Below are 14,452 nucleotides of genomic sequence, written 5' to 3' on the forward strand. Positions count from 1 at the left end.
CTTTTTGCATGGAAGTGGACTCCTATCTTCCAGGGGCCATTAGCTGGGGAGGAGCAGCCAAATCCCCAGACAGCCAGCTCCCCTGCAGCCTGACTCTCCCACATCCTGCCACCTGGGGAGTGGGTGGAAAATCCTGAATCTGTATCCAGAGACTGCTTCCTGCATCACTTACCACTCCAGGCTGTTGATAATTCCACCCGGTTTACAGTGACCTGGACAAATATTTAATCCTCAGCCTTCCTAATAGTTTAAATCAAAGCTGTCAGCCCATGGCCAGAGTCTGGTTCCGGCTTGCCGTGAGCAGTGTCTCCTGCCAAGCTCAACCCAGGCCTGATGAGTGCCTGTCCTCAGCACACCTTGGCCAGGGCTTCGGACCTTGTTTGCATTGCCTTTTGCTCTAGGGGCTTTAATGAGGAAATTCATGCTCTGCCATCATTCTAACGGCTGATCACATCATTCATTTGAGGTGCATTAAAGCTGGGGCTGGGTTCCAATGTAAGTAACTGCAGAAGAGGGAGGGATTGCAACGAGGTAGACAAATCTAAGTTAATGATGCACAGCTTCTGAGCAAACAGGGGAAGTGAGGGTTGCGGAGCTTGGCTACGGGTCCCAGAGGAGCCTTGGAAGAATGCCTATGCTTGCTTGGGTGGGAGGCGAAGGGTTCCGGGAGAGGTGAGTGGATCGGTGGTAGCATGAACACGCATGGTTTGCAAGCTGTCCCCTTGGATTAGATCGTGACCAAGGTCAGGTTATTCTCGTTTAACAGGTGAGGAAACTGAGGTTCAAACTTAAATAATTTGCCCATATAACTTAACCAGTAAGAAGCAAAGCCAGGATGTGAACCCAGATTTGCTTGGTGAGAAAAAAAATATGCTACTTTCTACCACACCACAGCTGTTGTGGTCTCGATTCATCCTCTGTGCCTGCCATTCGGCGACTGCTAAATAAGCTGTCAGATGGAAGTGCATGGAGCAGTCAGCTCGGTGTAGACAGCACACTGTCTCAGCAGCCGGCGTGGGCAGCTGCAGTGGACCGCTGCAGTGGACCTGTGGCCTCAGAAGCAAGCAGACCCCGCAAACGGGACCGACCCGGCAGAGCCCCACATGGGGCCAGGGCTCCCTAGGCGTGTGCTGAGCAGTGCTGCCCTCTGGGCCCCTCTTGCAGGTGTGCCTTTGTCTTTCAGGATGGTCTCCTGCTGGAGGCCACTTGGCCACTGGGGTGCATTCACTGCTAGAGGCTGTCAGGAGGGCTTTGAGGTTTCTAGGGAGTCCAGTGATCTGATGGGATCTGCGTTTCCAGAAGGTGGTTCTGTCCGTGGGCTTGGGGGATGGGTGGTCAGAGGGAAGCTGTTAGAGTCATCCAGGAGAGAGACGACAAGGGCCTGGATCAGGCAACCCTGGAAGGGTTGGAGGGGACAGCCCTGCAGCAGAGAGGTCAGTGAAGAAGCTAGCGTCCATCTGAGGCAGGAGGTGGCAAGGGCGGAAACGGAGAAGGGCAGGGGAAGAAGGGCAGGCTGGGAGGCATTCTGGAGTGGAGTGGGCAGGGGCTGGACGACCAAGATGTGAGATGGGCGTCAGATGAGAGCCCCCTCACTCGAGTTCCTCCTTACACAGTCCTCACAGCAACCTGGACCTGAGTTTTTTCCTCTGGAAACTTGGCCTCATCCAGGTCACCCACGCTCACATGCCCTTGCCCCACATGTCAGGAAGGAAGGCTACTTGGTTTTGGAGCCATCTCCCCAGGCCCACAGTGCCAGGCCCTAGCCCCAAGAGCCATCCCAGCCAGCATCAGCACCATCAGCAAGGCCCCGTGGGTCCCCAGCTTTCCCAGGGTCCTGTGGCCCAGCCTGCCTCACCCCGGCAGCAGTAGCTGCCCTTCCGTGTGTGTGGTCCTGGGGGCACCCTCGTCTTCCTGTTTCCCACGGCCCATCTGGAGAAGGCTGCCAGCTTCGGCTTGCTGGCATCTCGCAGGGGTCCCTTCCGTGGGCACATGAGGGTATGCCCTGGGCCCACTCATATCCCAGTGTAGGTGGCTGATGGTAGGCCAGTGACCGGGGCAGAGCGCCACTCTCCTGGGCACGTGTGACAGAGGTGGAGGGCCTGAGCTGCGCCTGCCCCCCAGCCAGACCACAGCCAGACCAGGCGGCGCTCCCTCCACCCAGCCCTGCCTCCGTCATTTTACCTTTTATTTCTCCCACCTCCAACCACCAAAAGATGTTTCTCAGGGACGTCAACTGGAAGACAAGGTAAATAGCTAGTCTTCTAGCAGATTCCCGCGACAGTGGGACTGTCGGAGAGAAGGTGAGCCGCAAGCCAGCCAGATCGTACCTTCCTGCCAAGACTTGCGGATGCGTGTGAGGAAAGGCGGGCAGAAGGTACCCGCTAGCACACTGCCACGTGGGCCCCCGTGGGAGGGTTGTAGAGCAAGTGAAAAAAGGTTGCAGAGGAAGTTGTACTGAGAGGTCACTTCTGTGTGACAGCAGAGACGTGGGAAAGAGGCGAAACTGTAAATCTCTGGAAAGAGATCGAAGGTTTCCCATCCGGGGAAGGGCCTGCAGATGTTCGTTTGATATTTTCTCAGCTTCTAAGTATTTAGAAATGAAGGTGGAATGTTTTGTTGAGTGGGGAGATCAGGCGGGTCATTGGCTAGTGAGCCCTCTCTCCCCACTCAGCAGTAGACACCCCCAATATATCTTGAGGCAGTAAAACCCCGGCAGGCACTTGCCTGTGTATCCTAGCAGGAACATCCTCTTTGACTCGTGTTTGGCAGTCAGGCCAGGCAGTATATTTTTGTCACAGGGAAGAAGCCCATTGCCCTTCCAGATGCAGGGAACAAAGGGTGGGCTGGGCCCAGCTTGGCAGTTCCAGGAGTGCACGCTCGCTGGGGAGGCCTGGCTGCAGCTGCACACATGCTCCTCGTGTCCTGTGGGGTTGCCTGGGTTTGGGGGTGGAGATGCTTGAGCAGCACAGCTTCGAGGGGCGGCTGGGTTTTTGTCAGATGACCTGGGGTGGAGTGACCAGCGCCTGGCTGAGAAGGAAAGCTGGCCTGCGACAGGCTCCCCACAACCATCCCATGCTGTGAAGGACGGAAACAGGAGAGGAAGGGACTGGAGATCCCTGGCAGGAGGTGGCTGAGGCAGGGATGGACCCTGCTCAGGTTTTCTGAGCCCTGGATTGTGGTTTGTCCTTCAGTTTTCTGGTAAAAGATGTAGATGAAATTGAGCCAGCAGAGAGATCTCATAAAAGGAAGCAGGTTTCAGGATCACCCAGACCTTGGTTCGGATCCTAACCCGGGAACTTTCCAGCTCTGTGGCCTAGACAGACCTCCCCCTCTTTGAAGCTCAGTGTTGATAGTGCTCATTTTCAAAGATAATAGTTCCAGCACTTTGAGAGGCTGAGGCAAGAAGATTGCTTGGCCTGGGGTTCGAGATCAACCTGGACAACAGTTGCCCTGCTCCCCACCCCTTCCCCCCTCCCAAAAAACCAAAAAGTTATCCAGGTGGGGCGGCACCTGTGGTCCCAGCTTCTTGGGAGGCAGAGATGGGAGGATCACTTGAGCCCAGGAGTTTGAGGTTATAGTGAGCTATGATTGCACCGTTGCTTTCCAGCCTGGACAGCAGCGCAAGACCCTATCTCTAAAAAACATAATAAACAAATTTTATTTAAAAAAAAAAAAAAATTGGGCGCAGTGGCTCATGCCTGTAATCTCAGCACTTTGTGAGGCTGAGGCAGGTATATCACGAGGCAGGTGGATCACGAGGTCAAGAGTTCAAGATCAGCCTGACCAACATGGTGAAACCCCATCTCTACTAAAAATACAAAAATTAGCTGGGCGTGGTGGCGCACACCTGTAATCCCAGCTACTCAGGAGGCTAAGGCAGGAGAATCGCTTGAACCCGGGAGGCAGAGGTTGCAGTGAGCTGAGATCGCGCCACTACACTCCATCCTGGGTGACAGAGCGAGACTCCATCTCAAAAATAAAGGAAAGATCATTGTAAAGTAGAAATAAAAAATTATTTTTACACACAGTTTTATGCTCAATAAATAATAACTTTGCCAGGCGCGGTGACTCATGCCTGTAATCCCAATACTGGGAGGCCAAGGCGGGCAGATCACTTGAGCTCAAGAGTTTGAGACCAGCCTGGGCAACAAAGTAAGACCCCGTCTCTACAAAAAATACAGAAATTAGCCAGGTGAGGCAGCATGTACCTGTAGTCCCAGCTACTCAGGAGGCTGAGGTGGGAGGATGGCCTGAACCTGGGAGGCAGAAGTTGCAGTGTGCCGTGATAACAACACTGCACTCCAGCCTGGGCAACACAACTAGACCCTGTCTCAAAAATAAAAATACAAACAATAGCTTTTACTGCTACTGCCACATGTCTTGCAAGGAGAGACTTTTAGAACATGTACAATTCTAGATTCAAAATTTTCCTAACCTGGGCAACCCTAACTTTCCCTGGGAGGCCGTCTGACCACCATCGTCTGGCCTGGCTGCACACCGGCTCCTGGCCTCCGACCCACAGCACAGTGTGGTGACCAGGAGGACGCCAGAGGCCAGAAGAGGCCTGGGGATGGGGCTGTGCTTTGACAGTCGGCGAGAGCTGCCATTCTGGCAGGCCTCGCTCTAGGCCTTTTGTGTACATTTGTTTATTTAGTGCGAGGTGAAGGCAAGGAAACGGAGGCCTGGTCCAGGCCCTTTCCTCTCGGGCTGTAGCACAGGAGCTGGGCGGCCTCAGAGCTGTTGAGTGGGGCCCACGCCTTAGGGCCGTGCCCTCTGGGTCCTGCTAGAAGATGCCGCGTGGCAGTGGGAGGTGTAATATAGCCCCTCTGGGGGAAAGGCTTCCGGCTTCCAAACGCTTGCCTGTGTTAGGGCCATGGGGAGGGGGAGAGGTGCCTGCTGGGGACACGCGGGTCAGGCTCTGGCTTCAAACTCCATTGGAACCACCTTGTGGAACATCTGTGCAGCCACAGCACATAAAAATGTTTTCCTTCTGGCAGCCACTTTTATAAGGATGTAATAATATATGCAGTGCACAAATGGTTCTATTTTTGGTGGGTTGGTATTGCCAGCGAGCTGACCCTGACCAGGTGTGGAGGGGAGTGAGCAGGGGTGGGTGAGGGGGCTGTGGAAATATGGCCGGGTGTGCCGAGCCCTGTGCCCCTCACTCCCCAGGTGCCTTTCTCCTTCCCTCCCCAGCCCCTGCATGGCCATTTACGTGGGCTCAGCCTCTCTACCACAGGCTGAGGCCCGCTGTGTTCTGGGGAATCAGTCCGCTCCTGGGGACAGTGCTGCACACTGCAAGCCTTCTCCACCCAACCTCTTCTACCTTTGGTGGCCATGGGGTTTGGCCTGTTTGTTGGAAGGTGGCTCTTGATTCTGAAACACAAAGATAGGAACGAAGAGGCCAAATTGCTGATGTGACTGGACTTGCCCAGATGACCCAGGACCTTTGCCGACGGCCCAGGCCTCACTTTGGGCTGTTGGTGCCCATTTAAAATGGGGCCCACAGTGAGCCCCAAACCCTCATTCCTTCCCTAGGGTGGCCGGGAAGCTGCCGTCCACATGGAGCTGGGGAGGAGGAGAGACTCTGATTTGCTGGAAGGACCTCATTCATTTCCATCCGACCCCCAGGCTTCCCTGCCCGCAGAGCTGACTCCACCCAGCCCTGAGCCTGGGCACAGTAACCACCTCCACGTCGGGGAGAGCACACGGTCCCCGGGGGCCGGCAGGCAAAGTTCTTTTTGAAGATGGGTGGATGGAGCCCCCTCCCTCCTGAGGGTGCGCCCCAGCTCCTGTCCAGCAGACAGCCCACCCCATCATCTTGGCACCAGGGTTTTGCTAGTGGCAGATAAAGATGATGTTCCAGCAGACGCTCCAGTGCTGCCACGGGTGGCGTGTTTATTAGACCCGAAATGAGAACTGTCAGTCTCAAGTTCATGGGCACTCACTACTCCTGTTTTATGGAGACCTCCTGGAGTCTGAGGGTCGAGATTCCTCAGGATGACTCACCAGAGTGTGCCAGGACAGGTGGGAGCAGAGAAGCCGGTCTTTCTAGCATTTCTCTCCCTCTTTTCCACTAGTCCTCAGCAAAACAGTCTTGCCAGATCCAGGTGTCTGTTTTTCTGCAGAGATTTACTGTTATGACTTGGGAGGCAGCAGGTTCTGGACTGTTGCCCTCACCTAGACCCCCTCCTTGTCAGATGCCATCCGCTTTCTCAGACTCGTCGGTCTCCTGGACCACATTACTTTGTGAGCAGATGCCTGTCAGGGACAGCTCTATCAGAACAGACCGAGTCTAGCCCAATGAGCCATGATGTTCTCTCACTGCTCGGTCCCCCTCTGCCATCTGCAGTGACATAGGCTGGATCTGTTCTCCCGGAAGACAGCAGGCCTTCAGAGCCCTGCCAGATTCTCTTGGGTCTCCCCTAACCCACACACATCTCCCCCGTGCCCCCCCGAGGCCTGGATAGCCCTAGTTCTTTTCCATTTCTTGGTGTCAGGGTGTTCAGACCTTTTAAGCAGATGAACTCTAACTCATTCAAAACTTTTAAAACCCAGTGCCTTAGCAGGATACAGTGGCACGCGCCTCTAGTTCCAGCTGTGTGGGGGATTGCAGGAGTTCCTGTCCAGCCTGGGCAACGTAGCAAGACCTCGTCTCTTTAAAAAAAAAAAAAAAAAAAATGCCCTAAACTGAATCCAGCCCTGCAGATGTAGCCAGGCCAGGACAGAACAGAGGGGAACCACTGCCTTCTCAAGCAAGCGGTGGGACCTGGCAGCTGCAGTGTCTTCATCATGCGATGGGGTGGGAACACCTCCCCTTATCTGGGCACAAGGAACACTGTCATTGATGCACCTTAAAGTTGCGCCAAAGCTTTCCTAGTAGCCACATCTCGTCTTGTCAAGCTTGAAATTCTCTAAAAACCACAAGTCTCTTCATAGGAAATGTTTGCAGGTCAGCAGTTCCCCATTTTGTACTCCATGAAATGCACCCTTTTTTTTTTTTTTTTTTTTTTTTTTTCTGAGACGGAGTCTCGCTCTGTCACCCAGGCTGGAGTGCAGTGGCCGGATCTCAGCTCACTGCAAGCTCCGCCTCCCGGGTTCACGCCATTCTCCCGCCTCAGCCTCCCGAGTAGCTGGGACTACAGGCGCCCGCCACCTTGCCCGGCTAAGTTTTTGTATTTTTAGTAGAGGCGGGGTTTCACTGTGTTAGCCAGGATGGTCTCGATCTCCTGACCTCGTGATCCGCCCGTCTCGGCCTCCCAAAGTGCTGGGATTACAGGCTTGAGCCACCGCACCCAGCCTGAAATGCACCCTTAAGCCTAAATATCTGACTTGAATTTGCCCCGGCACATTTAACTGGCATGGTGAAGTAGGAAGAGCAAAGGCGTTGGAATCTAACAGTGATTCTTGCATCTTTAAGCTTCAGTTTCCTTCTGTAGCTAGCCCAGGTTTCCGGGTTCTGTATTAACCCTGTGACCATCTAAACCCTTGACACAGTCGATAGGAAGCTGGTCATTCTCTCAGCCGGGCCTTTACTTAAGTCCTGGACAAACAAGTTGACCAAGGGCATGCAAAGACTGCCACAGGGTGCCCCATAATATATGCAGTGCACAAATCGTTCTATTTTTGGTGGGTCGGTATGGCAGTGAGCTGACCCTGACCAGGTGTGGAGGGGAGTGGGCAGGGGTGGGCGACGGGGCTGTGGAACTGTGGCCGGGTCCCCACCCCTATCGGCAGAGGCTCCATCCTCCCCTTCCTCTCAGCCACAGGTGCAGGATGGTAGACGAGAACTTGCCAGAAGGATGCAACCCTATTTAAGTAGTTGTGTTTTCTTCCAGCCCAGCATCCCCACCGAAACAGGAAAAGAAGTATTCTCGTGCAGGGCTTGTTCATAGTGAGCCTGGCTGGCTCCTCGTGATCTCTGACTTTAAAATGTGCCAGCACATAATTTTAATGATCCCATCAAAAATTGTTGTCTGGATCAGTTTCAAGCTAGCATTTCCTTGCAGAGGCCATTCTTCCTTTTTTGACAAAAGTCGGGTCGGCCAGGTGCAGTGGCTCACACCTGTAATCCCAGCACTTTGGGAGGCCGAGGCAGGTGTATCACCTGAGGTCAGAAGTTCAAGACCAGCCTGGCCAACATGGCAAAACCCCATCTCTACTAAAAATACAAAAAAAAAAAAAAAAAAGGAAAGCCAGGCGTGTTGGCGGGCACCTGTAATCCCAGCTACTAGGGAGGCTGTGGCAGGAGAATCACTTGAACCCGGGAGGCAGAGGTTGCAGTGAGCCGAGATTGTGCCATTGCGCTCCAGCCTGGGCAACAAGAGTGAAACTCCATCTCAAAAAGAAAAAAACAAAAAAATAGACAAAAGTCAGGTCAGCCACTGCCGCCCCCCCAGTGTCAAAGATTGCAGTCACAGGTCAGGTCTGCCCCGACCCTGCAAGCCTGATTGTTTAAAGTGACTTGGTTCTTTCCTGCCCTCTGCTCACCCCCTTAACCAGGTTGGTTCCACCTTTCGCAGCCTGAAAGTCGATCTCCCTGATGAGGAGAAGTAGAAATAGGTGAGAAGCAACAGAGCCGTACCCTCTGAGACAGGATCTCCCCCCAGCCTCCACCCGTCTCCTGGTTCCAAAGAGAGGAACCCGCCTTTTGCTGGTTTTTCTTCTATGGGCCTGAACTCATTTTGAACTCTACCCTTTCTGATGCTGTTCTTTTCTTCCTCTTTCTTTCTTTATTTCAGCTTCCACATTTTATTTCAACATCAGTCATGGTAGCTACAGATTCTTACTTTCAGTGTAGTAACATTGAGCATTTATGTGCCTAGCACTCTTCCAGGCACCCTGTGAGTTATGAGACAGGCACATCTCTCCTTAAAGAATTTATATTCTTGTCAGGGAAATAAGGCTTCAGATAAAAAAAATTGGAGGGAAAGTGCCGAATTCCTTCTTCCCTAACCTGCCTCCATTTCCTCCCTCCTCCAAGTGGAGATGATTGGGTCAGAGCCAGTTCTTCCTGGGCGTGGGAAGAGGAGATGGGGCTTGAGTGCTGCCGCCCCCCTCATCACCTCAGTCTGTATTGAGACTCTCGCTCAAACTCCCCTCACAGAGTAGAACAAACGGGCCCTGGCGCGAGGAAGGGTTTAACCCAGGCTCTGCCATTGCCACCTGCATGACTAGGGTGAGCCACTGAATCCCTGTGGCCTGGAGTCTCCGTCAGAGGTTGTCTGTCCTTCCCCGCGAGACCGCAGCAGATGGCACCCCAAAGCCACCATTCGGGAGCGTCAGGGCGCAGCAGCAGCCCGGGAGCTTCCCCTGCAGTGTCAGGCCCTGAACCCAGGGTGGACGGCCTGGCCTGGGCCTGCCAGTAGAGGCCTGAAGACAAACCGAGCGAGTCTTCTCCAGTTGGCTCGGGTGAGCCGGTGTCTGTCAAGAGACTCTGCCTTTGCCCTCCCTGCTGTGGCTCTGGGCATCTGCCTGCTCTACCATGGGCAGCAGCAAAATCTTCTCCCTTGAAAGTGGGGGCCCTGGGCTTCTGCCGGCTGGGCTCTTCATGGTCTGAAACTGAAGTCGGTTTGTGCTTCAGTTCCCAGGCTGCAAAAGTGGCCTTGTCATACCTGCAGCTGGCTCCACGGTGGGAACAATAGGCTCTTTGCAGACCGTGGAGATGGGCTGGGCTGTCTGCCGTTCTCAGAAAGCCCCGGCTTTCTCTGACTTGGAATGTTTCTGTCTTTTGCAGATGGAGAAAGATGAAACTGTGGGTGACTGCTCCCCACACATAGCCAACATCGGGCGCCTGGTAGAGGTGAGTGGCCGGGGCTCTGGCTGGCTCCTGTGTTGCTGCACCCCCGGCACCGCTGTGCTGGCCTCCTTCTCTGCTGCTTTCTCCCAGCTCCACAGCAGCCGGCAGAGCGCTGCTTGGATTTTGCCCTGGCCTCATATTTTCGGAGCCTCTGATTTGGATGCCAGCAGGCTGTGGCTTCAGGGCCACCTCCTGCTCCCCCCCCGACCCGGGCTCCCAGAAGACTCTGCTCAGGCGCTGGCTCTGGGGCGCACTAGGTCTTGTCTCCCCTGATCGCCTGGGTGTGAACAGGGCCCTGCGCTGGGAGAGGAAGCAGATGCCAGAAATGCCAGTGGGCCCTGGAGTGGCTTCAGTTGCGGCTGCCTTGGCCCTCCTGTCACCACGTTGTTTGGGAAGGCAGGGAGGTGCTCTCCGGTTTCACAGAATTGTTCACAAAATTAGTGGGGAGTCTGAGGGGCGGTGATGTGGTTTAGACCAGCTCCCAGGCATGGGCAGAGTTGGCCGCCAATACCTGGGTACTGGCTTCCTCCCTTCCTGAGGACGGGAAGGCGCCTGGAGCACAGATGGCAGGTGGGGTCTTGGCAGCCTGGAGCCCGCTCACCCGTGCCCCAGAGCAGGTGTGTGCTGCCCTCCAGTGGCCATAGTGGGGACTGCAGGGCTGGCGGGTGGAGAGAGGGCGTTGGCCTCAGGGTTCCTGACCGTTTGCCAAGGCGCTGACCGACCTCCCTTCCAGGACATGGAAAATAAAATCAGAAGTACGCTGAACGAGATCTACTTTGGAAAAACAAAGGATATCGTCAATGGGCTGAGGTAATGTACCAGAAAGCACACGCTTTAGAAGCAGAAAGAGGGGTTTGAACCCTGGCTCTGCCAGTTACTAGCTGTGTGGTCTTGGGCCTCGGTTTTCTCATTTTCAGGCTGCAGTGCCCCTCTTCTAGGATGATCATGATGGTGATTTTGGAAAGTAAAGTCCTGGTGTGTCATCTGCACTCTCAGTAGCAGCTGTCGGTCCCTACCTGTACCGTTTTCTGGGGCACGTTCACCCTAGCAGCCATTGGTACCCTTGCCCCCAGAGCCTCCTCAGCCCTGCAGTTTGTCAGTCCCCACTCAAAAATCTGCCCAGCCCCTCCAGCCTGGGCCTAGGGGAGCCATGACACTACATCCCAGGCAGCCCGGCCGCCTCTGGCTGGCCTGCTTTCCGAGACAGCAGAGCACAATGTGCAGGCAGGGCCCTCAGCCCGGGCCTTCTCAGGGGGCCCCCAGCCTCTCTGACGTCCTCTGCCAGGGCTCTGCTACCAGTGGCCAATGTCCTGCACTGTCCCACCCACCTCGTGCCCTCGTCTCTGCAGTGTCAGCCTGAACAAAAGCTGGGGGCTCTCTGGACCCTCCAGGTCCATGGTGGACAGAGCAGGAGGCAGGCCTCTGACATGAGGCCAGAGCCCAGCTGGGGGCAGTAGACAGCTGTGGAGTGAGCACTGGCCTTGGAGTCAGGAGGCTGGGATCTCCCCTAAGCTCTGTCATCCTGAGCTGTGTGGCCTCTGGCACTCCTCGAAGAGGCCCTTGTCCGATGGAGGAGGCAGGGTCGGCTGAGATGGTGAATCTAGAACACGCTCTGCAGTCCAGCAGCACCATGTGAGTCGGGCCATGCTATGCCCTTAGCAGCCAGCCCTCTCACCCACTGCCGTGACATAGCTCTCACAGCCCAGCCCAGAGGAGAGGCAGGTTGCAGTTCTGTTGCTGCACCAGCTCATGGACTGGGGTGGGTGACAGATTTCAGTCGCCTGCTTTATAGTTTTAAAACAGAGGAGTCCTCCTCTTTGGACCCTGGTCTTCTGATCTCCTGCCCACCTGGGGGAGGTTTGGTCTTCATGACCTGTGACAGGGTCAGAGCCCAGTGGTCCGTGGTGTTAGGCCTGCCACCTGCAGCCACTGCCCAATACACCAAACGCACTTTCCCGCCCAGCCAACCTACACAGTCCCCAGGCAGTGGCTGGGAAGTGGGGGAGAGAAGCGGAAGAGCCTATGGGTGGTGGTGGCGAGCCCCTGAAAACCACGGCCACCGCCAGCGTGGGCCTCTGCAGCGGTGATACCACTCTACAGCCCAGAGCCGCTGCGGCACCCCCCTTCCGCCTCGTGGGTCTCCCTGAATTTCCTCCTCAGCTGTGGCCCCCTGCGTTCCTGGCTTCTCGTGGTTCTCTTCCCTCCCACTCCACTCATCTTGAACACTCTCTGTAGATCTATTGATGCTATCCCTGACAACCAAAAGTTTAAGCAGTTGCAGAGGGAGCTCTCTCAAGTGCTGACCCAGCGCCAGATCTACATCCAGCCTGATAATTAAGCCGATCCAGGTACCCTGCCTGAGAGCCGCGAGACCCTCCCCACTAAAACAGGACTCACCAACCCGCCGAGACCCTGCCGGTCCGGCTGCTGCTGCGCGGCCATTTAAAACACCACTAACCCCCACGTGTGCTCCCGGCCGGTGCGCAGCCGCATTCCCGTGTAGCCGCGGCCCTGTGTAACACGGCACCTATCACGTGTGTGCGCTTTCCACTCTGGGCGGAGGTTGGGTGTGGGGAAGACGGCTGATTTTTTGGCTTTTGCTTCTGAAAAAACCCAGGCCAAGGGACGGATGCTGCCTCTCCAGCAGCAGCCCCTTGTGTGCACCGGCCTGACTGTCCCCAGGGCAGGGGTCTGCGTGCTGTCCACTCCCCATGCTTCAGAGGAGCCTCGGATGCTGGTGCAGGGATCCTAGAAGCCTTATAAGCCCCTGTTCAGCGGTACATTGGCTGTCCAGGGCTAGCTGGCTTGGAAGGGGTGACCTCCGCTCTGATCTCGGAGTCTCTGGGGTTGGAGGGCAGAGTCAGGGCTGGACTCCACCCCGGCCGGCCCCGATGCTCTGCTGGAGCTGCCTGGACGCCCAGTGCAGACTCGGCCTCAACCAGCATAACCTTCCGCCCCTAACGAGCTGCAGCTGTTCCTTTAAACAGGTTCTGCGGATGGAAAGGAAAATAGTCTTGCTTGTTGGTAATGGCCAAGAACCATGACTTGAGCTTGTGACAGATCCAGATGTAGGGAAGGAGGCAGCATCCCTGGAGAGCAGGAGGGAAACTTGTCTGTAAAAGAAGGCATTTGGAACCCTGCCAGCTGGGGCTGCAGAGTCCAGGTCCAGGGGCTCCACACTGAAGGCCCACCCCAGAAGGGGGTGCAGCAGGCTTTCCAAGGTGGAGGTGGGGGTCAGGCACTTAGAAAACCAGGCGGAGCTGCTTTTCCAAGGCCGTGGGACTTAAGTGCACCAGTCTAGTCTGTGTGTGCCAACTTAAGGCCCAAGACTCCGGTCAGCCTCACAGTGGGGCCATCAGGCATTTCCATCGTGGCATTGAGAAAAAACCCTTTTTAAGGTACACTGTGATGGTGCAGTTACCTGGCCGCCCACTGGGGGCGTCCTGGCGTAGAAACCCTGACAGCCAGGTCTGCTTAGGACGACTCCTCCCTCCCACAGAGGCGAGCTCTGTCTCCAAGCGCTGATTCGAGGGTGCTTGGCCGTGACCTTCCCAAGCTCTGTCCCTTAAATGAGCCCCCTGCTCCTTCCGCCTTCCACCATTTCACTTCTAACTTCCTGTGTCTAACTTGATTCTGGCTCTGGAACTTTCTCCTTTGTGCAGTCCAGCCAAGACCTGATGGGCTTGGCTCTTCCTTCCCAGAAGAGCCAGTGACCACCCAGGCTAGGGGTCTTGTGCGCTGCTGCTTTGCCCACCGCATCTCCTGCTGGCCATGTTGACCTCCCGCTGTGAGCTTGGCAAGAAGCCCCTGGGGAATCGGCTGAGATTTGGAGCCTGAGGGTCATGAGGGCTGATGCCTTTGGCTGCTGCAGAGCCAGGGACAGTCCTGGGAAGATACTCAGAAACGTGTAGTTCCCCAGCATGAACCAAATGTCCGCGTTTCTCCTGGGAGTTTTCTCAGTTGTATGCAGCTTGCTTCCAGGTCTTGTCTGTGGCACCTGCTGAGTATTTTGAGGGCTCTTCCTGTGACTTGTAGGGATTCAGTAGCCGGAACTCAATCTGGGTGCTGTTGCTTCTCCTGGGCCCTGCTTCACTTCTATTTACCCATTTTTGCATTTGGGGACTGATTTTTCTGATTCTTCCTTCCCATGGCTGGTGTGAATCAAACGTGAGAGTCCAGCTGAGTGCACCCTCCGTAGCACTCTTGGGCAGCCCTCTACCCACTCCTTCCACTGCTTCTAAACTGTTATAAAACCCACTTTTAGGAAGTCATTGCCTAACCAATATGTTGGGTAAATTTGACAAAATGATCAAAGAATTGCTAGCGGGCATTCCTCTGGGCCTCAGTTTCCGGATCTGTAAATTGGATTGATAGCTTTTTTTTTTTTTTTTTTTTAAAGCCTTGACTTTGCTCTTTTTTGTTGTTGTTGTAGAGATGGGGTCTCACTGTGTTGCCCAGGCTGGTCTCGAACTCCCGGCCTTAAATGATCCTCCCGCCTTGGCCTTCCAAAGTGCTGGGATTATAGGCTTGAGCCACCACATCTGGCTGGGTTGATAGTTGAGACTACCCCAGGATGCCCGTAAGAATTAAATGAGATAATATATGTGAAAGGCGTTTTGTAGACTATGAAATCTCCACAAGCCTTCATTGTTT

At 55.1% G+C, this 14,452-nt stretch overlaps 1 protein-coding gene and 1 pseudogene across 5 annotated transcripts in view; both read left to right on the forward strand.

Annotated features, from left to right (window-relative positions):
* CAPZB (capping actin protein of muscle Z-line subunit beta) overlaps positions 1 to 14,452 on the forward strand; it is a 148,086-nt gene that overhangs the window by 131,966 nt on the left and 1,668 nt on the right. For 2 of the 4 annotated variants that reach the window (XM_077972131.1, XM_028838792.2), the window contains 3 exons: positions 9,737 to 9,802; positions 10,533 to 10,609; positions 12,035 to 12,147. In XM_077972131.1, the coding sequence (XP_077828257.1) occupies positions 9,737 to 9,802; positions 10,533 to 10,609; positions 12,035 to 12,137 (246 nt within the window). In that variant the 3' untranslated portion in view covers positions 12,138 to 12,147. The remainder of the gene's footprint in view (positions 1 to 9,736; positions 9,803 to 10,532; positions 10,610 to 12,034; positions 12,148 to 14,452) is intronic. The other 2 variants (XM_077972150.1, XM_028838811.2) reach the window with 1 other exon arrangement.
* Positions 965 to 3,678, forward strand: LOC106995301 (uncharacterized; annotated as a pseudogene). The gene has a single exon (XR_013406895.1). The product of XR_013406895.1 is annotated as an uncharacterized LOC106995301 (transcript).

The sequence above is a fragment of the Macaca mulatta genome, chromosome 1 (assembly GCF_049350105.2).
Source record: "Macaca mulatta isolate MMU2019108-1 chromosome 1, T2T-MMU8v2.0, whole genome shotgun sequence".
NCBI lineage: Eukaryota > Metazoa > Chordata > Mammalia > Primates > Cercopithecidae > Macaca > Macaca mulatta.